Source organism: Gobio gobio (genome assembly GCF_949357685.1).
Source record: "Gobio gobio genome assembly, chromosome: 3".
NCBI classification, from domain to species: domain Eukaryota; kingdom Metazoa; phylum Chordata; class Actinopteri; order Cypriniformes; family Gobionidae; genus Gobio; species Gobio gobio.
The window spans coordinates 58,680,390-58,703,558 of record NC_137099.1 but is presented as its reverse complement, the minus strand read 5'-3'; the positions used below and the strand labels follow the sequence as shown (position 1 = coordinate 58,703,558).

Below are 23,169 nucleotides of genomic sequence, written 5' to 3'. Positions count from 1 at the left end.
TGAAGTAACCGAGAAAATGGAAAAAATGGACGTTTGTTTCAATATTTTAATTTTTGCATTTGCACTATATGGTCTGAAAATTGAATTGTGAAGCGTTACACGGACCAAGTGGCCCTTAAGGGTACATTTTTGTACCTCTAAGTCAGGGGTAGGCAAGTTGGGTCCTAGAGAGCTGATGTCCTACAGAGTTTAGCTCCAGCCCTACTAAGCCACCACAGTATAAAACGCATGGCTCCCAGCATGCATTGCAGCATTAAGTATGTCACCATTGTTGAGATTCATATGCTGATTCTTGATATCTGTGTGCATCTAAACTTTTTTCCCCCCAGAATGTATTTAAAAATCAAAATGCCTGATCTGTGGCAAGAAAGCATTGTTGATGAATATAATTTATTAACAGTTTTAGTCAGTGATGAGTTTAGTCAAACATTTTTCTTCATGACAATTTTTGTTTATAGCTTCTTTTGATTTGAAAATATTATGTGTTTTGTTAACACTGTAACAAAAACCACAAACTCAAATTAAAAAGCCAAGAGTTAAACTGCCCAACTAAAGGAAACACCGATCGCCATAATGGTGACCAAACATTTTCAATAAAACCAACATCTAAACCTCTGTTAATTCTCAATAAGAGCTTCTATAGATGTCTTTCAGGGTTGGAGCCAAACTCTGCAGGACATTGGCTCACTAGGACCGAACTTGCCTGCTAATGGTTGAAATTGTAGGGGAAATTGTACCCTAAGGACCAATTGTGTACCTTTAAAGGTACAGTTATACGTTTTGTTCCCCAAGGAACAAAATTGTACCTCCACTGTACCTTTTTTTTCTGAGAGTGTAGAGACATGGGATTCCTTCTTAATATTCATCTGTGGCAAGGACGAAAAAGTAGAGGAACAAGACGAGGATAAAGCCAAGCAAGAGAAACGAATAAGTGTTGTAAATCTTTTTTTAAAAACTTTTTTAAATAAAGGTTTCCGAGTGAACTGCTATGCATTTAACCTTTACTTTTTGTTTTTGTGTATTTATTCCGACCAAAATTTGAAATTCTGCCCAACGTTGGAGCTTGATGTCAAACAAACGTTGGATTTAGACGCCAACCCAACTTTAATTTTCAACCAAAATCCAATGTCTGTCAGATGTTGTAGTCTACATCCTGTGCCTGCTGGGCTGGCTCATTTTCTTGCATAATAAATGACTTGCTCCTCACAGACGAAACGCAACAATAAACACTGTCTTGTTATCTTTTGTTTGAATGCCTGATGTCTATGATTATGAGTCTCGGAGGTTATTGTACCAAATCATTTTGACACAAATCATTTAAATCACTAAAACTAAATTTTACGTGTGATGAGATTGATTAGTCCATTTATCCAATCACATAATCTTGTGCAATACCCCAAAATTAGCATAAAATACATGGATGGAAACATGGCTATTGACAGGAGCTGTGGGTCCAACTCTAAAACTACAGTTTCAGAAACTCAACTTACGGTGCATCCTTCCGGCAGTGTTATATTTATATCTGCAATGACAGAAATCAACATGAAGACAATAATACAATACAGCTGCAAATGATAATTCATAAAGACCTCATATCCATTTGTACTGTGTTTTATTCATTTTGAACTTAATCCAGAGTGGAAGTCAGTGTTTTACTTTAAGGCTGTTATGATGTTGATCCATTAGGAGCAGAACTCAAAACTATCAGTATGAAATCATGTTAAACAATATTAATAGATTACCAGCTCCCACTGAGCAAAGTTATGTCCAAAAGACGTCATTTCAATGTTTTTGCCCCTAGAGGCGTACGTTGAAAAGACGTCCACTGAGGAGCCAGAATTAAAGTTTTTATGACGTCTGTTTTTGCACAGTAAAATCCCCAGAGTTAAATTAACACTGCTCAGAGAACATTTGGTCCCACTCTACAGAGTGTTAAAGTAACACTGAATCAGTGTTAAAGTTAATGAGATAATTAAGAGATTAATTAAGTGATAATTGACCATTAGTGGTGAACACCTGATGATAATGAGTAGAATCACTGAAGGAAAGAGAAAAAGAAAAACACAAGAACTACGACTGACTATTAAAAAGACATTCAATCTCTGAAGATCTCAGCAGAGGAGGATTAAACAACTCCACAAACAGCATTACCAGCTTCACACATTACTAACCAGACAGACTTTATTTCTATCAGATGACTACAGAAGCTCTTATTGAGGTTTAGATGTTGATGTTTTATTGAAAATTAAAGTTGTTTGAAGTTACCATTATTGTGATTAGTGTTTGCTTTAATTGGGCTCTTGACCCTTGACTTGCTAACATAAGTTTTTCTCTGGCTGCTGTAACTGTTCGTTGCGGTGAAAATGGCAAGAAAATCTTGACGTTTGTTGTTTATGATACAGTTGTTATCATCATATAATGCCTTATTTGCTGATCCCCTGAAAGTCATTGATTATAGGAGCATTGTGATTCTAGGGCAGAAGATCCAGCAATGTTATCATCAGAGAAACTAAACAATTATCAAAAAAAATTTACGTAAGATTTGTACTGCGGTTTAATAACACATCACACAATAAACACTTTTAACTCCTGCAAGTTTTACTCACACACAGAGATCAAGAATCTGCCTATGAATCTCAACAATGGTGACATGCTTCATGCCACAATGCATTCTGGGTGCATCACGCAAAACTCATCTATGGCTCCCAGAATGCATTGTGGCATGAAGCATGTCACCATTGTTGAGATTCATAGGCAGATTCTTGATGTCTGTGTGTGAGTTTCTTGCAGGAGTTAGAAACGATTAGTGTACAATCGGTTGCAAAAACTATTCAGCTTTTCTGATTAAAACCGTGTTGGATCTTTTCTAAAATCACAATAAAAAAAGTGAATAGTATATTGCTCATACTCAGTCATAAAATCAATGAATTAAATCATTATACAATGATCATATTCTCATCATCAAGCAGCCGACAGTATCTGATTGTGTTTACTCTTGCTTTTCTTGCTATAACAAACTCAGTTACAGCAGCCAGAGAAACTCTAATGTTAAAAAGTCATCAAACTGCCCAACTAAAGAAAACACTGATCACCATGATGGTCACATTAAAAACTAACAATTTTCACAACAAAATCAAACAAAACATTTGTTAATTCTCAATAAGAGACGTCTGACAGAAATAAAGTCAGTCTGGTTAGTAATGTGTGAAGCTGGTAATGCTGTTTGTGGAGTTGTTTAATCCTCCTCTGCTGAGATCTTCAGAGATTTAATGTCTTTTTTATAGTCAGTCGTAGTTCTTGTGTTTTTCTTTTTCTCTTTCCTTCAGTGATTCTACTCATTATCATCAGGTTTTCATCACTAATGGCCAATCATCACTTAATTAATCTCTCAATTATCTCATTAACTTTAACACTGATTCAGTGTTACTTTAACACTCTGTAGAGTGGGACCAAATGTTCTCTGAGCAGTGTTAATTTAACTCTGGGGATTTTACTGTGTGACGTGTTCTCCACGTCTGATATAGACGTTCATGGAACCTCAAGGTTAAAAACCTGTTCAAATGTGCTCATTGTGGACATATTTCCCATTTGTAATTGAAAAGCAACTCACAGACAGTGTGTTTGTCCAGAAATCATGAAAATAAAAGAAACTTAGCTCACACCTTTAGACACTTTAGACAACTTATCATCTGTAATTCACACATCTTTGGATCGTGAGAGAATCGTGGGATTCAATCCAGGATCTTCTTGCTGTGAGGAGACAGTGTTTCCCACTGAGACACTGGTGCTGCCCTTAATCACAGACATAAGACACACTTTGACTATTTCTGTCAGACGTCTACAGAAGCTCTTACTGAGAATTAACAGAGCTTTAAGTGACTTCAGGTGTTGTCAGCTCCATGTTGACGACTAAATCATCAGAAGACTAGAATCTGATTTTGTGCTTTTGAGTTTTGTGTACTTGTTTGGCAAGTAATCATTTTTGTATAGCCTCAATAACCTTTTAAATTCACTGTATCGGGACCAGTAGCAATAAAATAATCACTTATCCTGATAGATGATAAAACAGAATGTACACATTGTTTTTGAGGAAATATCTCACATAGTCACACACAGACATCAAGATTTTGCATATGATTCACAACAACGGTGACAATCAAAACAAAAATAGCTTCATAGTACAAAACTCAAACTTGATTGTCACCGTTGTTGTGAAGCATAGGCATAATCTTGATGTCTGTGTGTGAATATGTGAAATCTTTGCTCATAACATTGTTTGCACATACTGTTTAATCATCCTTAGGGATAAATGATAATTTTAATGCTATTGGTGCCAATGCTGTAGATTCACAAGTTTATAGTGCCTTTAAACAAATTACTCAAAAGCACAACATCAGATTCTAGACTTCGGATGATTTGGTCATCAACAAGAAGTTGACAACACCTCACTTTATCTTTGCTTTCTCAACCACAGCTATTGTGTTTCTCACACACCCACAGTTATAACATCTAAAGAAAAACTAACACCAATGCGGGAACCAGGAGCCCAACTAAAGCAAACGCTTCCCACCACAATGGTGACTTCAAATTAACCATAAACATCAACATCTAAACCTCTGTTAATTCTCAGTAAGAGCTTCTGTAGACGTCTGACAGAAATAGTCAAAGTGTGTCTTATGTCTGTGATTAAGGGCAGCACCAGTGTCTCAGTGGGAAACACTGTCTCCTCACAGCAAGAAGATCCTGAATTGAATCCCACGATTCTCTCACGATCCAAAGATGTGTGAATTACAGATGCTAAGTTGTCTAAAGTGTCTAAAGGTGTGAGCTAAGTTTCTTTTATTGTCATGATTTCTGGACAAACACACACTGTCTGTGAGTTGCTTTGCAATTACAAATGGAAAATATGTCCACAATTTGAACTAGTTTTTAAACCTTGAGGTTCCATGAACCTCTATATCGGACGTGCAGAACACGTCAAAAACAGACGTCATAAAAAATTTTATTCTGTCTCCTCAGTGGACGTCTTTTCAACGTACGGCAAAGACATTGAAAAGACGTCTTTTGGACATAACTTTGCTCAGTGGGTTGAGGTCGTCTCTGGTGTGACTCAAAAAAAGAGAAATTGTCTACACTGGCGCAGATCCTGTGCATCAGAAATAGAACGTATACATCTGTTTACTGTCGCCGATTTTGCGTGTGTCCAATGTAGACATAATCACTCATAAATACATAGATATTTAATATATTAAGGAAAGATACCATTATCACAGAGGTATAAATATTAACACAAGTAATTAAAGTAGACTGTGGGTAATGTTACTTAATGTTTGAAACAGTTGTTAAACTTTTTTATATAGCCAAACTTACGAGAAACGGAGAGAAATGTCCTCTCCAGCAGCTTGAATGTTCCCGGTTACCATGGCAACCATCAACGGTCACCACAACTTACAAAACTTTTAAAAACTATTTATTTGTTGTAAAGTGTAAGAATCGCCCTTGTCAAAAAATCCTATTGGAATTTCACTTTGTCCTGTAGGATCTTATTAGATTCTTAGAATCTTATTGGACATTGTGTTTTTCATTGTGGAATTTCACTTTGTCCTGTGATATTTTATATTATAATAAATAAATGAATAATTAATGAATTACTTTTTACAGTCATCCTGGAATGAAAATAAAGTCACGGACCTCATAAGCAGAAATAAATCAATAAAAACTTCCTGCACTTGCTTCTCCATAGCTGTGAATGGCAGTGACAACCAGGCTAAAACTATACAAAAAGGATACAAAAGTATCACACAATGAGACACACTGCAAATGTCCCAGTGTTACATTAACACTGCTCAGAGTTTATATAATCCACACTCATTAGCCCCCGGTTTCACAGACAATGCTTAAGCTAATCCTAGACTAAAATGCATTTTTGAGCTGTTTTAACTAAAAGAATCTTGCACTGACAAATCTTAAAATATGTCAGTGGCATTGTTTTGTCTCAAGATGCACACCAGTAATGTTTTTTTTCTTGTGCACGTTTATAAAAGTTACTTAAATGTCCTAATTGAACTAAGGCCTAACCCTGGCTTAGTCAAAGCCCTGTCTGTGAAACCGGGCCATAGTGTTATAAGTAACTCTGAATTAGTGTAATTGAATTTGCTATGCCAAGAGAAGCAAGACACAACCAGTTGCTGTCGGCTACTTAATTATAAGACTATGATTGTTGTGTAGTGACTTAATTCACTGTGAATCTCCTGACTGAGTATGAGCAATATACTATTAACTTAGTTTTATTGTGATTTGAGATATGCGGGACAATGTTGAGCAGAAAAGCTGAATACGATTTAAAGCAGATTGTATACGAAGCTCTTCAGACGCCTGTGAGTTTTACTCACACACAGACATCAAGAATCAGCCTATGAATCTCAAAAATGGTGACATGCTTCATGCCGCAATGCATTCTGGGTGCATCATGCAAAACTCATCCATGGCACCCAGAATGCATTGTGGCATGAAGCATGTCACCATTGTTGAGATTCATGGGCTGATTCTTGATGTCTGTGTGTGAGTTAATTTCGCAGGAGTTAGAGGTGATTAGTGGACAATCTACTTTAAAACTTATTCAGCTTTACTGATTACAACCGATTTGGATCTTTCCCGGAATCACAATAAAAACAAAGTTAATAGTATATTGCTCAAACTCAGCCATAAGATCAGTGAATTAAATCACTACACAATGATCATATTCTTATCACTGTGTAGCCGACAGCATCTGATTGTGTTTACTCTTGCTTTTCCTGCCATAACTAACTCAATTACAACAGCCAGAGAAACACTAATGTTAAAAAGTCATCAAACTGCCCAACTAAATACAACACTGATCACCATGATGGTGACATAAACAAACAATAACAGTTTTCAACACAAATAAGAGCTCAATGAGAGAAATACAGCAGCTCTACAAAAATAAAGTCAGTCTGGTTAGTAATGTGTGAAGCTGGTAATGCTGTTTGTGGAGTTGTTTAATCCTCCTCTGCTGAGATCTTCAGAGATTTAATGTCTTCTTTTATCTTCAGTTGATTTCATCTAAAGCTGTGGCTGAAGTCAGTTTTAGTCCTTGTTTCTCTTTCCTTCAGTGAATCTGATTGTTAACAGGAGCTATCTTTACTAATGCTCAATCATCACTTAATTAATCACTTAATCACTTAATTAACTCCTACACTGATTCAGTTTTACACTTAACAGTCTGTAGTGTGCACGCTGAGCAGTGTTCATTTCATCTGGGCTAACCGATGTGGGGCCTACGTGGCTGTGCTGGCTGGAAAACGTCCTGCTAGCGGGTTAAATTAGGGGTTAAATGAATGTTTATTGCATTTTTTAAATTTTGTGTGTTTTACCATGATGGTGTTTAGTGTTTGAGTGAATGACACTGAGCACCTTCTATATTTGTTTTCTTAAAAGCTGCTTGTAATGAACTTAGATTCATGACGTGATTCTCATCACCACTGTGATTGATGGTTTTACGTATATGTCAAAGGTACATAATGTTAAATTACCAACATATTGAAATATATCTGTTATTACAATCAATGAATTATATTTATTTTACCATAAATAGTTTAAAGTGTAAACATGATCATTACAATATAAACCTTTAAATTATACAGTTTTTAACTGTACAGTAATTTATTTATTTTTAGCTGTAATTATTACATTGTTAACCTTTAAATGATATGGTTTTAAACTGTAAAATAAATGTTTTTTTTAACCGTAATTATTACATTATAAACCTTTAAATTATATGGTGCTGTCCCTAAAGACATAAAACGTTACTGCCGTATTTTTTACGGTAATGTTCTGGCAACCACAGCTGCTGTTTTTTTTTACCCCAAATTTTATGGGGATTTTTTTTTACAGTGTAGGTTTAGTTGTTGTGTGTGTGTGTGTGTGTGTGTGTGTGTGTGTGTGTGTGTGTGTGTGTGTGTGTGTGTGTGTGTGTGTGTGTGTGTGTGTGTGCGTGTGCGTGTGTGCGTGTGTGTGTGTGTGTGTGTGTGTGATGGGTTGGTTTAGGGTTAGTGTGTGTGTGTGTGTGTGTGTGTGTGTGTGTGAGATGGGTAGGTTTAGGGGTAGTGTGTGTGTGTGTGTGTGTGTGTGTGTGTGTGTGTGTGTGTGTGTGTGTGTGTGTGTGTGTGTGTGTGTGTGTGTGTCTGTGTCTGTGTGTGTGTGTGTGTGTGTGTGTGTGTGTGTGTGTGTGTCTGTGTGTGTGTGTGTGTGTGTGTGTGTGTGTGTGTGTGTGTGTGTGTGTGTGTTTGTGTGTGTGTGTGTGTGTGTGTGTGTGTGTGTTAGTGAGAGACCCAATCCCTTTAAAATTCTGTAAAAAAGATCCTACAGTATATATGTATTGTCTTATAAGACAATTTCCGAAGAATCCAATAGGAATCAGATAAGAATCTTATAGAACAAGACATGAATATCCTATTAGACTATTTATAATGGAATCCTATAAGAACGGTTCCAAAATATGATATAAATTCTAAATGGAATCTTGTACAGGTTTCCTATAGGAAAATACATAAATATCCTATAAGACTATTCATAACGGAATCCTATAAGAAAGGTTCCAAAATATGATAGAAATTCTTCATGGAAATCCTGTTCAGATTTCTTATAGGAATCCTTTAGGATTTTTTGACAAGGGGATCACATCAGAAAAATAAATTCTGGCCGCAGTTGAAGCCTAAGCAAACGCTGTCAGATGAGATGGCGTAGCCAGGCTATGCCTGTGTCATTATTCCAACATTATGTTCAACATTTTTGGCTACTGTGAGTGTAGCGCACACTCTTCAGTGGTGGAGGCGCTATATATCAGTCACAGAAGGACGTACACTCACAGTAATCGCATCAGCTCGTTTACATGGTGGATTTTTTCGTTTGATCGGTTCATGAAAAGGTTTATCCCACCTCTCTCAAACCGATTACAATTTCATTCGGTTTGGGCATTTTTATACAGATTGGGGTGTTTATATGCTTTTCCATAGCAACGACTATTTACTTCAGTGTTTCTGTCAGCTTTCTGTATGGCAGCTGCCGAACTTCCAGTGAAAACAAGAGCGTTTATCATTCAGACACAAAATAAAAACGATATGCTTTTTTCTTCTTGTTGTTTTAGTGGGAACACTATATATGAAAGCTACTTGTTTGCTGATTGGCTGCAGTTTGTGATAATCTACGTTAAATTGCAATGCCAAATTTCTAAAGCATTTGATCAACACTAATAAATATAATTACAATTCACATTACCTTTTTTTGCTCTTTGGGGTTGGGAAGCGAATGATAAATGATATTCCAACTGTTCATTCAAATCATTTTTACAGCGTTAACAAAACACATAATCTGTTCAAATTAAAAGAAGCCGTAAACAAAAACTGTCTTGACGAAAATGCTTGACTGAACTCATAATGAATAATATTCACAAACAATACTTTTTTGCTACACACAGCAAAATCCTCAGTGTTAAATGAACACTGCTGGTGTTCATATGAGTCCACTATGAGTCCACACTCAGAGTGTTAAAAGGTAACACTACATCAGTGTTGAAGTTAATGAGATACTTAAGTGATTAATTAAGTGATGATTGAGCATTAGTGATGAACACCTGATGATAATGAGAAAAATCACTGAAGGACAGAGAAACACAAGAACTACAACTGACTTCAGCCACAGGCTTAGATGAAATCAACTGAAGATAAAAGAAGACATTAAATCTCTGAAGATCTCAGCAGAGGAGGATTAAACAACTCCACAAACAGCATTACCAGCTTCACACATTACTAACCAGACAATGATTTCAATGTTAAGTCGGTAACACTTTATTTTAAGGGTCCAGAATAATGCATTAGTTAAACTAGTAATTAATGATTTGCTTGTTCACAATTATGCATTAGTTAAGCATGGACACAATAGTTATTAATGATTAACTTAACATTACAGTAAGGGCATATTAGACATTATTTACAACTTAATAAGCCATATATCATTTTTCTGTAGCTGTGTAATTATATGTCTGTATTTTCTGTTAAGTTAACTGAACAAAAAGCTAGTAATTATGTTTAATTACTGCTGATTTTGCCGTTATAAATTGCTGAAATAGTGTAGTAAAGACAATTTGAGCCACTATTCTGAAGTGAAAGTTTTATTCTCATTAATTATTGCACTTATTGAATGATATTTAAGTTTATTAACCAGAATAAGCCAATAATTAAGCCTAACTACCATTAATACAGTACTAATAAAGGCAATTTGAGCCCCTATTCTAAAGTGAAAGTTTAATCCTCATTAATTATGGCACTTATTCTGTGATATTTAAGTTTATTAACCAGAATAAGCCAATAATTAAGCCTAACTACCATTAATACAGTACTAATAAAGGCAATTTGACCCCCTATTCTAAAGTGAAAGTTTAATCCTCATTAATTATGGCACTTATTCAGTGATATTTAAGTTTATTGACCAGAATAAGCAGCTTTTACGGACACAAAACATACTTTTGTTGTATATTTGTATATTTGGATAAATGGATTAAGGTAGGGCTGGGCGATATACACAGTAAAATCCCCAGAGTTAAATTAACACTGCTCAGAGAACATTTGGTCCCACTCTACAGAGTGTTAAAGTAACACTGAATCAGTGTTAAAGTTAATGAGATAATTGAGAGATTAATTAAGTGATGATTGGCCATTAGTGATGAAAACCTGATGATAATGAGTAGAATCACTGAAGGAAAGAGAAAAAGAAAAACACAAGAACTACGACTGACTATAAAAAAGACATTAAATCTCTGAAGATCTCAGCAGAGGAGGATTAAACAACTCCACAAACAGCATTACCAGCTTCACACATCACTAACCAGACTGACTTTATTTCTGTCAGACGTCTCTTATTGAGAATTAACAAATGTTTTGTTTGATTTTGTTGTGAAAATTGTTAGTTTTTAATGTGACCATCATGGTGATCAGTGTTTTCTTTAGTTGGGCAGTTTGATGACTTTTTAACATTAGTGTTTCTCTGGCTGCTGTAACTGAGTTTGCTATAGCAAGAGTAAACACAATCAGATGCTGTCGGCTGCTCGATGATGAGAATATGATCATTGTATAATGATTTAATTCATTGATTTTATGACTGAGTATGAGCAATATACTATTCACTTTTTTTATTGTGATTTTAGAAAAGATCCAACACTGTTTTAATCAGAAAAGCTGAATAAGTTTTGCAACCGATTGTACACTAATCGTTTCTAACTCCTGCGAGATGAACTCACACACAGACATCAAGAATCTGCCTATGAATCTCAACAATGGTGACATGCTTCATGCCACAATGCATTCTGGGAGCCATAGATGAGTTTTGCGTGATGCACCCAGAATGCATTGTGGCATGAAGCATGTCACCATTGTTGAGATTCATAGGCAGATTCTTGATATGTGTGTGTGAGTAAAACTCGCAGGAGTTAGAAGTGCTTATTGTGTGATGTGTTATTAAACCGCAGTACAAATCTTACGTAAAATTTTTTGATAATTGTTTAGTTTCTCTGATGATAACATTGCTGGATCTTCTGCCCTAGAATCACAATGCTCCTATAATCAATGACTTTCAGGGGATCAGCAAATAAGGCACTATATGATGATAACAACTGTATCATAAACAACAAGCGTCAAGATTTTCTTGCCATTTTCACCGTAACGAACAGTTACAGCAGCCAGAGAAAAACTAATGTTGGCAAGTCAAGGGTCAAGAGCCCAATTAAAGCAAACACTAATCACAATAAGGGTAACTTCAAACAACTTTAATTTTCAATAAAACATCAACATCTAAACCTCAATAAGAGCTTCTGTAGTCATCTGATAGAAATAAAGTCAGTCTGGTTAGTAATGTGTGAAGCTGGTAATGCTGTTTGTGGAGTTGTTTAATCCTCCTCTGCTGAGATCTTCAGAGATTGAATGTCTTTTTAATAGTCAGTCGTAGTTCTTGTGTTTTTCTTTTTCTCTTTCCTTCAGTGATTCTACTCATTATCATCAGGTGTTCACCACTAATGGTCAATTATCACTTAATTAATCTCTTAATTATCTCATTAACTTTAACACTGATTCAGTGTTACTTTAACACTCTTTAGAGTGGGACCAAATGTTCTCTGAGCAGTGTTAATTTAACTCTGGGGATTTTACTGTGTATATCGTGAGATTGTTATGCGCTTCTCATCAGTAAAGCCGGTTAATTGATTAGTAGTAAATCGCCTTCACCTGCTTTCAGATGGAGCGGCATTTACTACAAAGCTAAAACTCCAGTGTTAAATTAGGAAAGAAGTTAGAGAAGTTAATGAGATAATTAAGTGATTAATTTAGTGATGATTGAGCATTATTGAAGACACCTGATGATAACAAGCAGAATCACTGAAGGAGAAAATCATAAATTGTAAGCCACCGTTATGGGGATGGGTGTGTGCATTAGTTGGGCTCTTGACCCTTATGTTATTAACTTTAGATTTTGTTTGTCTACTGTTATTGATTTATAGCAGTCAAATTAACAAAGAAAAGTGTGATCTGATAGTGTTGGCTATGTTTTGACATAATCATGCTGTGATCAGAAAAATTTTGAGATTTTGACATTTTGAGATATCATTTTTTTCTTATAATCCAAAATATTTAATAAACATTGTTCTGATCAAAAGACTATCAAATAAATTTATTTAGAAACACAGACATCAATAATCAGCATGTGAGTCTCAACAATGGTGACAATAATAAAGCATGTTGCAGTGGCTACCACCAATCACAACTCATTAATGGCTCCCATCATGCATTGCGGTATGAATAAATTATGATCTGAATTGTCTATGTCATTTTCTTTTCCTAATTGAATATTCTGCTCGTCACCATTGTTGAGATGCATAGACTGAATCTTGACCTCTGTGTGTGGCTAAAAGAAAACTTTTTTTTTTAAACAACTTTTAAGAAATCCTACATGTGTTAAAATCTACACAAAATGTGTTGTCCCTGAGCACACACACTACATGTGTTAAAACTGACACAACATGAGTCAATTTTTAACACATCTGGTTGTGTTGTTCTCAACACATCATATTTTAAAGTGCGACACACACCATCATTGTGCATTGTATGCAGTGTTTATGTTCTCAAACAAACAGGCCTGAGTAAATAAAAGTTATTTATATAGAATGTTTTATCAGTTGCTACATTTTAATTTAATTCAAAGCGCAAACTCTGTATCTCTTCCTGATCTTTTCTCAAAAGCAGCATCGATGTGGTGTTGAAGTGTGAATAATTGAGTTTATAGAGTCATTGAGTTTGAAACATTGTACTTTGTGTGCACATGCGTTCTGTACTCGACTATTGATTAAATGCTTAATAATTTAGTTTCACTTTATTTTTAAAATTACATCTGAGTATGTGATTACCTGACACAATTAGTGTGTTAAAATGACTTACACATTTATCGTGTTAAATTTGACACAACATGTGTTGTCCCTGAGCACACTCACTACATGTGGTAAAATCTAAAATCTCTGTGTATTTGACGAGTATCTGCTGCAGCTCTAAACTTTTTGAAAACATTGAATTTGTATTTTTTTAAGAATTCATTCTGCACTACTGGACATCATGGACTAACTTCACAAAACTTTTATAGCTAACAGCACATAAATAAAGTAAATGTATACCATCCATTTAATCATAAACTGGATCAGATCTTGAGATTATGACTTAATCAAGAAACTTCTGATCGTGTTTTCATGCCATAACAAACATATTTGATTATAAGGCAGTTACAGCAGAAAGAGGAGAATTAAAAGACAAGTAAAGGGTAAAGAGCTCAAATAAAGGAGCTACTGATCACGATTCTGGTGACTTCAGATGAAACATTCAATGAACCATCAACATCTAAACCTCTGTTCATCTCAATAAGAGCTGCTGTGTGTAGATTCATGATGTCTAAAACATCCAGGTAATACAATAAACAGTCAAACACTCTTTATTAAACGTCAATGGACTAAACACAAGTTAACAATACGTGTCAGTGTTCATCCAAACACGAAGTAACTCTGGCAAATACACAGATACAGTCACATGTAACACACATCTGACACACGTTGTGTAACTATAACACATTATTGTGTAAAAGGTTTCAACACACTTCTGTGTAAGAGGAATAACATTAGTTGAGTTACAGGTAACACGGAGATGTGTTAAAGAAAACGACACAGGTTGTGTGTTAAATTTTACGCAACATGTGTTGTCCCTGAGCACACACACTACATGTGTTAACATCTACACAACATGTGTTGTCCCTGAGCACACACACTACATGTGTTAAAATCTACACAACATGTGTTAAAATCTGCACAACATGTGTCGTCCCTGAGCACACACACTACATGTGTTAAAATTAACACAACATGTGTCAATTTTTAACACATCTGGTTGTGTTGTTCTCAACACATCATGTTATAAAGCACCGACACACACCATCATTGTGCATTGTATGCAGTGTTTATGTTCTCAAACAAACAGGCCTGAGTAAATAAAAGTTATTTATATAGAATGTTTTATCAGTTGCTACATTTTAATTTAATTCAAAGCGCAAACTCTGTCAACTGTTATCTCTTCATGATCTTTTCTCAAAAGCAGCATCGATGTGGTGTTGAAGTGTGAATAATTGAGTTTATAGAGTCATAGAGTTTGAAACATTGTACTTTGTGTGCACATGCGTTCTGTACTAGACTATTGATTAAATGCTTAATAATTTAGTTTCACTTTATTTTTAAAATTACATCTGAGTATGTGATTACCTGACACAATTAGTGTGTTAAAATGACTTACACATTTATCGTGTTAAATTTGACACAACATGTGTTGTCCCTGAGCACACTCACTACATGTGTTAAAACTAACACAACATGTGTCATTTTTAACACATCTCTTTTTAGAGTGTAGTTAGGCTTAATTATTGGCTTATTCTGGTTAATAAACTTAAATATCATTCAATAAGTGCCATAATTAATGAGAATAAAACTTTCACTTCAGAATAGGGGCTCAAATTGTCTTTATTACACTATTTCAGCAATTTATAACGGCAAAATCAGCAGTAATTAAACATAATTACTAGCTTATTGTTCAGTTAACTTAACAGAAAATACAGACTTATAATTACGCAGCTACAGAAAAAAAATATATGGCTTATTAAGTTGTAAATAATGTCTAATATGCCCTTACTGTAATGTGTAGCAACAATGAGTTTTGGGGAATAATTAACTCAAATGGTATTAATATTCATGAGTCTATGAATATTATTTGCTTGTTGTACAGACAAAATTTACGTATAACGGAACCTTTAATCATTTAAAAGTAACCTTTATCCAAATTGATTTCTTCATCAATTATCAATCTTACAAACCTTAAGAAACATTGATCTGTTTGATCAGGACAAATAATATCTCTTATGTTTGTACGATCTGCACTACTGAAGTAGTACTACATGAAAATCAAGCTTAAATGGGTAGCTTAGATCTTACGCTTCAGTGACTTCGAATTTGTGAGCAAAACAATACAGATTCAATTTAATGCAATCATTGGGTTTTAATAAAACAACTACAGTTTACAAAGCTACGATTCATACGGGGAAATATGCATATATATGTAGGAGAAAACAAACAATATGGTACAAACAAGGAAACATGAAACTTAACGAGTAATAAAAAGGGAAGAAGAATTAACGAGAGAGAGAGAGAGAGAGAGAGAGAGAGAGAGAGAGAGAGACAGACAGACAGACAGAGAGGGAGAGACAGCTTCAGTCTTTTCCCAAGAGCCCACAAGAAATTCATATAAATTCATAATTCAGACAACGTTTTTCAAGCAGTTTGATTGTGAAATAGAATACTTGCATTACTACGGCTTCTTGTGTAAGTGTCTGAGTTCGAATCGTCGGGGAAGTTCGCTAAGGATTTGTGAGTCCCAGGTGAACTTCTTTGAAGTTTAGGAAAGTCACTCAAGAAGTCTGCCGGTTTCTCTCTCCGTGCGGAGAGGCCTTCTCTCAGGGTTGGGAAGACCAGGGTCTTCCCCTCCATGGCTAAATGCCAAGAGGTCCGTTCCTTGTGGTGGCGAGAATGCAAAGAGCTGATGGTCGGTTCCAGTTTTTATAGAGGGGAAGGCCGACGCCTTCAACGCTCTTGCGGCTACATGATGTGGTTTGGATCTAATCAGCGTAACACACAGGCCCTTTGTTTAAGCATGATTTGATTAGACAAGTCACGAGGGCTGTGAGGTGTTCAGACTTTGGTCTATCCTGCCACATGACTGATTGAATCATTACTGTTACAGTCCCCCTTTTTGTCAGATGATGACCTATGGTCATTATCGGACAACCCCCATCACAATGGTCGGATGGCAGGTGAATCGGGACGGCTGGATAGCAGGTGTTCGTTGTGGCTGAGGAGCCAGCTCGATGAGGTTCGCATCTGCTTCTGGCGTGTTACCCTCCCTCCAGGGTTTCCATCGGAGACCTCCAGACACAGCTGTCGTAAGTTTGGCTGAAGCGGGTTCTCATCTCGTTGAACTTCCTGTACAGGAGAAAGGCTATGCCTAGGGTTAGGGTATTGCTGATGATCATGGAGATACATAGCGCAGTGTCAGAGGCTTGCATATCCGCAATGTCGTTGTTGGACATCTGCGGAGTTAGCGATAGCGGCTGCGAGGCGGGCATTGTAGCCGGGGCCGGTCGCTTGCTGCGGGTTAGCACTGCAACTTTGGGGCTGGATGTGGGGTTTGGGGGTACCCACATGTCGCCGTGTAGTGCGCCCGACTTGGCGAGGGCGTCGGTTTGGTCATTTAAGTCTTTGTCGAGACCTGGTAGCTTCGAGTGTGCTTTTACCTTCTTCCAGTACACTGTCAGGTCATGTGTTCTTGTGATGTTGTCACATTCCTGGAACAGGTGTTGGTGTTTGACTGGCTTGTTGTTAGCGGTCTTGAAACCATTCTGTTTCCAGCTTGGAAGGTGGCACACGAAACTGAGTCTGGCATAGTTACACAGCAAAATCCCCAGTGTTAAATTAACACTCCTCAGTGTACATATGTGTCCACACTACAGGGTGTTAAAAGTAACACTTAAGAAGTGTTAAAGTTAATGAGATAATTAAGTGATTAATTAAGTGATGATTGACCATTAGTGATGAGAAACACAAGAACTACAACTGACTTCAGCCACAGCTTTAGATGCAATCCACTGAAGATAAAAGAAGACATTAAATCTCTGAAGATCTCAGCAGAGGAGGATTAAACAACTCCACAAACAGCATTACCAGCTTCACACATTACTAACCAGACTGACTTTATTTCTGTCAGACGTCTACAGAAGCTCTTATTGAGAATTACTTTTTTGTTTATTTTGTGTTGAAACTTTTTTAATGTCACCATCATGGTGATCAGTGTTTTCTTTAGTTGGGCAGTTTGATGACATTTTAATGTTAGTGTTTCTCTGGCTACTGTAACAGAGTTTGTTATGGCAAGAAAAGCAAGAGTAAACACAATCAGATGCTGTCGGCTGCTCGATGATGAAAATATGATCATTGTTTAATAATTAAATTAATCGATTTTATGACTGAGAATGAGCAATATACTGTTAACTTTTTTTTTTATTGTGATTCTAGAAAAGATCCAGCAGGGTTTTAATCAGAAGAACTGAACTAGTTTTGAAAAAGAATGTACACTAAGCACTTTTAACTCCTGCGAGTTTAACTCACACACATACATCAAGAATAAGCCTATGAATCACAACAATGGTGACATGCTTCATGCCACAATGCATTCTGGGAGCCATGGATGAGTTTTGCATGATGCACCCAGAATGCATTGCGGCATGAAGCATGTCACCATTGTTGAGATTCATAGGCTGATTCTTGATCTCTGTGTGTGAGTTAATCTCGCAGGAGATAGAAGTGCTTATTGTGTGATGTGTTATTAAACCGGAAAACAAGACTTATGTACATGTTTTAAACATTGATCAGTTTATCTGATGAAAACGCTGCTGGATCTTATGCTGTAGAGTCACAAGGCTACTATAATCCATGACTCTCAGGAGATCAGCAAATAAGGCACTATATGATGATAACAACTGTATCATAAACAACAAGCCAACATCATCTGTCATCAACTTGTCATCATCCATTTTCTCTTGCTGTTCTCACTGTAACAAACAGTTACAGCAGCCAGAGAGAAACTGCTGACAAGTCAAGGGTCAAGACCCCAACTAAAGCAACACGGATCACCATAATGGTGGCGTCACACAAAACTATTATTTTCAATAAATCATCAACATCTAAACCTAAATAAGAGATTCTGTTGTCGTCTGACAGAAATAAAGTAAATCTGGTTAGTAATGTGTGAAGCTGGTAATGCTGTTTGTGGAGTTGTTTAATCCTCCTCTGCTGAGATCTTCAGAGATTTAATGTCTTCTTTTATCTTCAGTTGATTTCATCTAAAGCTGTGACTGAAATCAGTTGTAGTTCTTGTGTTTCTCATCACTAATGGTCAATCATAACTTAATTAATCACTTAATTATCTCATTAACTTTAACACTTCTTAAGTGTTACTTTTAACACCCTGTAGTGTGGACACATATGTACACTGAGTAGTGTTAATTTAACACTGGGGATTTTGCTGTGTAGAGTCTGAGCGGATGAGCAGTTCTCTGATGTCATGTGCTGATGCAATCTGTAGGGCTATGAGAATAGCTGCTATCTCTGCATATTGCGATGACTGAGGACCCAACTTGAAGTGTTGTGGTGGGCACGGCTGATCGTTCACCCACAGCACTCCTGCATCTGCCTTGAGGATGCCGTCGTGGTTGTAGGAGCACCCATCGACGTAGGCCATGGGCATGCCCTGGCACGCATTCGGTTCAAAGTGTCTTTGACAGGTCAGTTGTTGTTCGGGTTCTTGTGCATCCGACCAGACAAAAGGGCAGTCTTTCTTCAGCAGGGCTGTTAGAGGTCTGGCCATGTCTGAGTAGTTTTCAATGAACTGTCGGGAGTAATTGCATACCCCTAGAAAACTGCGCAGCTCAGAGGTGTTAGTAGGAGGCTTGATGTTTTGAATGGCATGAATACAGTTTGACTGAGGTTCAATGCCTTGGGATCCGATTAGCAGGCCCACGTAGTTGACCTTGGCCCGGCACCACTGTCCTTTGTGGAGGGCGATCTTGGCACCGGCTGCGGATAGTTGGTTCAAAACATAGTCTCTTTCTTTCAGGTGGTCGGCCACCGTTGTGCTCTTCATGAGAACGTTGTCTACATAGATCAGGTTGGTCTTGAGAGGTGTAGCAGGTTCATCAGTCTCACCGACAGGCTGGTGGGAGACTGTGTATACTGCGAGGTGACTGTCCTCAGTCAGCTCCGTTCGGCACACCTGGTCTTTGGTCATCGGCATGACAGACGTGATGGCAATGAATTTGAAGGGTGCAGTGAACAGCGTGTTATCTGTACTCCCTTCTGGTATCAGTGCAGGTGGAATGGGCCCAATGATGGGTAGTTCAAGTTCAAAATCATGAAAGTCATGGCTCACTAGCCATCCCAGCCGGTAGGCCTTGGGAATGTTGATGTCAGTTGCTGTGCAGTTGTTGAAGAGGATGTAGACTACACGAGATGACACTTCAGTGAGGGGTGTGGCTTCAAGTGTGAGTCCGAGTTCCACACATTCAGGTGAGGGTTTGAAGAAACCCAGCGCGTGATTTAAGGTTTGGCCACATCGCATGTTGAGCCGAACAGCGACCCCTTTGGTGTATGCTGGTATCACCGTTCCCTGTTCCGGGATGGTCTGTCCTGACATGAGGTTGCCATGACTGATGGAAACGAGTGGCTGTAAAGTCAGTGGGGTTTCAAGTCGACCTTGCCTGAGGTCCACAGCAGCAATTAGCCCCTGGTCTGATTCTGGATCAGAGTGTTCATGAATTACAGCTCGTCGTAGCTGCCAGTAGTCTGCTTTGACAGTCTCTGGTTGACGGTCTAGAAAGCTGTGTACGTCCCGGTTAGACGTGATTCTGAGTAGGAACAATCTGTCCCAAGTGTTCGTGTTAGCGACAGTCTGAAGGTGAAAGTCTATGTCTTGCAAGTAGGCGTCAACGTCGTCTCCTCCTGCAGGGTCTGGGCTAAACGTAGGGATATTTCTGGCCAGCTTGTCAAGGTCTTTATGAGCTACGTGGCTGCTGACCCTGACTTCCTGGAAGGGCGTCCCTTCCTCCGCTGCTGGCGGGGGTTCGTGGAGGCTAGCGGGTGACAGTCTTAGCAGTGGGTTGTCACCCCCCTTTCTAGCTCTTGGTTCTTGGCTAAAAGGTGCGGACCAGCTGGTCGGGGGAAACTTTGTGTGGTGCGTTCCCCCTTCCCGGTCACTTTGCAGTTTGTATGAATGTTTCAGTTCTCTGTGAACAAGGTCAAGTTCATCTTGGAGCTCATGTCTTTGCTGGGCAAGCTCATTGATCTCGGCTCGGGCAGCCTGCAAGTGGTTTTCGGAGGCTTTGGCTTTAGCATCTCTGTCTTTGAGTGCAGTGTTGGCTCTCTCTAGGAGAACTTCGCCTCGCCGGAGCTGTTCGTTGAGTTCTTCCCTGGTGTCTTTCTCTGACTGCTCTCTGCGGTCTGTGTCCAGACGCAGATCTTTCAGGGCCTTTGGAAGTCTTTTTACTTCTTTCTCTCGTTCTGTGTCCGTTTCACCCTTTTTCTCGGTCTCTAGAAGTAGCTGGTCTAGATGACGCTGGGTGAGGGCCTGGTTTCTCCGGGCCTCCTCGGCTTGGAGCTTTAATGTTGCCGCTTCCTGTTCCAGGTCGGTGTGGCTCTTTTCTCTTAGCCGTGCCTGGGCGACAAGGTTGTGGGCGAGGCTCCCGAGGATCTTGGCCAGTTCTTTGTGAGAGTAACTCTGCGTCGGGTCGTGTGCCGTCAGCTTGTCTAGCTCTGTGTCCAGTTCCTCCTGGCTCAGCTGTTGCAGATCACTGGTGTCCTCCGACGGAACAGTGCTCGTCATCGCTTCCAGCCATACCGCTAGGCGATCCCAAGGGACAGCGGGACTGGATGAACGGGGCATACTGGTTCACTGTGGGCGAGAGAAACACAGCACACACACACAAAGAGGCCAATGCAAGTTTGTTCTAAGGTTAACGAGCTCTTGTACGGACTATGCCGTCGACAAGAATTTTGGCTAACTGATGTAAACAGTTAGACAGTTAGGCAATTAGGCGGGCCAATTTTTGGGTCGGCCTGAAATAGAGACTTTGACAGGTGGTAGCCCTGTGGGTCACCTGGTGACGCCGGCTGCTTGGTTGTCACTCTATTACTTAGCTTTCCTTGGGGTCTCTTGGTGAACTGAGAGAAACAAGATTACAACAGTCCGGACAGTGAAGGTAGGAAAGAAACAAACACAAAAATGAATTGGTCTGCAATAAAAAGGAAAATAAGCGCGAACGCTGGGAGTGTTAGAGAAACACTAAAGGGGCTAAGCCTGCTACCTTTCGTGAGAGTTTCTGGGGCCTACAGCATGTGTGGCTATCGGGTTAGGAAACCTAGGAAGAGGGTGCGGCTTAGAGAGGAAAGGTGGGCCAAACGTTTAGGCTATACTCGGGGGAGTATCTAATATTCGGCTTATAATGTGGGTTTTATCACATTTAGTTTATCCGGGGCGAGTTGAGGTCGCTCAGGTGGAAAACCAGCGGCACAGTTAGCCTTCCGGGCGTTCCCAAACACCCAACTGCCGTGTCCTCGGTCCTTCGTTACTCTGTATCGCGTTACGCCCACTCAAACAGTTTAGACTTTAAACACAACCTGACAGCACCCACCCGTCAACCGCCAGCCAGCACAGCAAAATCGGCACGTTCCCTAGAACCCTCTTTTTCAAGAGTGGCTCCCTATTAAGCCATGGTTTAGATACAGGTGCCAGACATTGCCTTGTGTGTCAGCTGAACTGGTTGACTGGCTTTGGAGTGTCAAATTGCTGATGTCGCCACTGCGGGCCGCAACGGCGGACAGAGGTAAAAGAAACCGAGATTCACACACAGTCGATGCCGGTCACGTCGGTTGGACAACCTTGCTCGTGGAGACCACGTTGAGACGATTCTCAATTCACCACCGATGCTTGTGAGCCCTACAATAAATACACAAAGAGGGTAAATAGGTGAAATCAAAAATTAATTAAGACTCGCTTGTTTACCGGATCAAGTGATTTATGGTTGCAGGTGAAAAGGAAGTGGGAAAAGAGAGAGAGAGAGCTGTAAGCTGACTTAGCAGGGTATGGCCACACGGTGGCGTCCTTCCTTCCAAGTGGACTGTCAGTAACTTTAAGAACCTAATTTCAATTTAAGCTAGAGGAAATTCATTTTTCCTTTTAAACTCAAATTCAAATAAGTGCGTTTAATCAGCGAGAACGGAGACCTGGTTGCTGCCTAATGCTAGTAAAATTGCATAAATGAAAACCTTTCTATAAGTAATCAATAAACAATTCACATGCTCTTCTTAGGAAGGAAATTAAGTTTGTTAAAACAAAATTTATAGCGGAGAGTAGAACTATCCGAAAATGCCCACGAGATGGCGCAGTCGAGTCCACCCAGACTAGAGTTAGTTAGGAGGAACGCTCACCAGATGGCGCTGTTGCGCCCGCTCGGGATAAAGTTTTGGTGAAGTGCAATTCGAGAGCTGTTAGGTCGCGCCCTCTGGTGTCTAGCACGCAGAGTTGCACCTGCTCGTGTGACTTGAAGACCAAAAATCAAATGATGGCCGCACACAGGATTAACACAAATCACAATTACTTTGTTTTTTTTTTTTAGACCACGGCGGATCTTTTCGTGCTATATTGGCACAAACAAATTGGCAGGATTCATTCGCTGCACAAGAAAATGTGGATACAGGAATAAACATCTGCTTACGTCACATTTAAAAGAACTCCAATAGACATTTATCAAACTGACTGACGGTCAGTCAGCATTTATGAGTCAAATGTTTTAGGTCTCCGATTTGGGTAGCTAATCCAATGTTAAACCAGGAGTTATCGTTTATCTTAACGATTTAATATTATATTAGGCCTATTATTGAAAAGAGGAAACTCGCTCTAATTCAATCTTCCGCTTGAAAGA

At 38.6% G+C, this 23,169-nt stretch overlaps 1 protein-coding gene across 1 annotated transcript in view; it reads right to left on the bottom strand.

Moving 5' to 3' along the window:
* LOC307122947 (adhesion G protein-coupled receptor E2-like) overlaps positions 1-23,169 on the bottom strand; it is a 93,769-nt gene that overhangs the window by 31,889 nt on the left and 38,711 nt on the right. Inside the window, exon 9 of the mRNA XM_079811290.1 lies at positions 1,491-1,522. Within this exon, the coding sequence (XP_079667416.1) occupies positions 1,491-1,522 (32 nt within the window). The remainder of the gene's footprint in view (positions 1-1,490; positions 1,523-23,169) is intronic.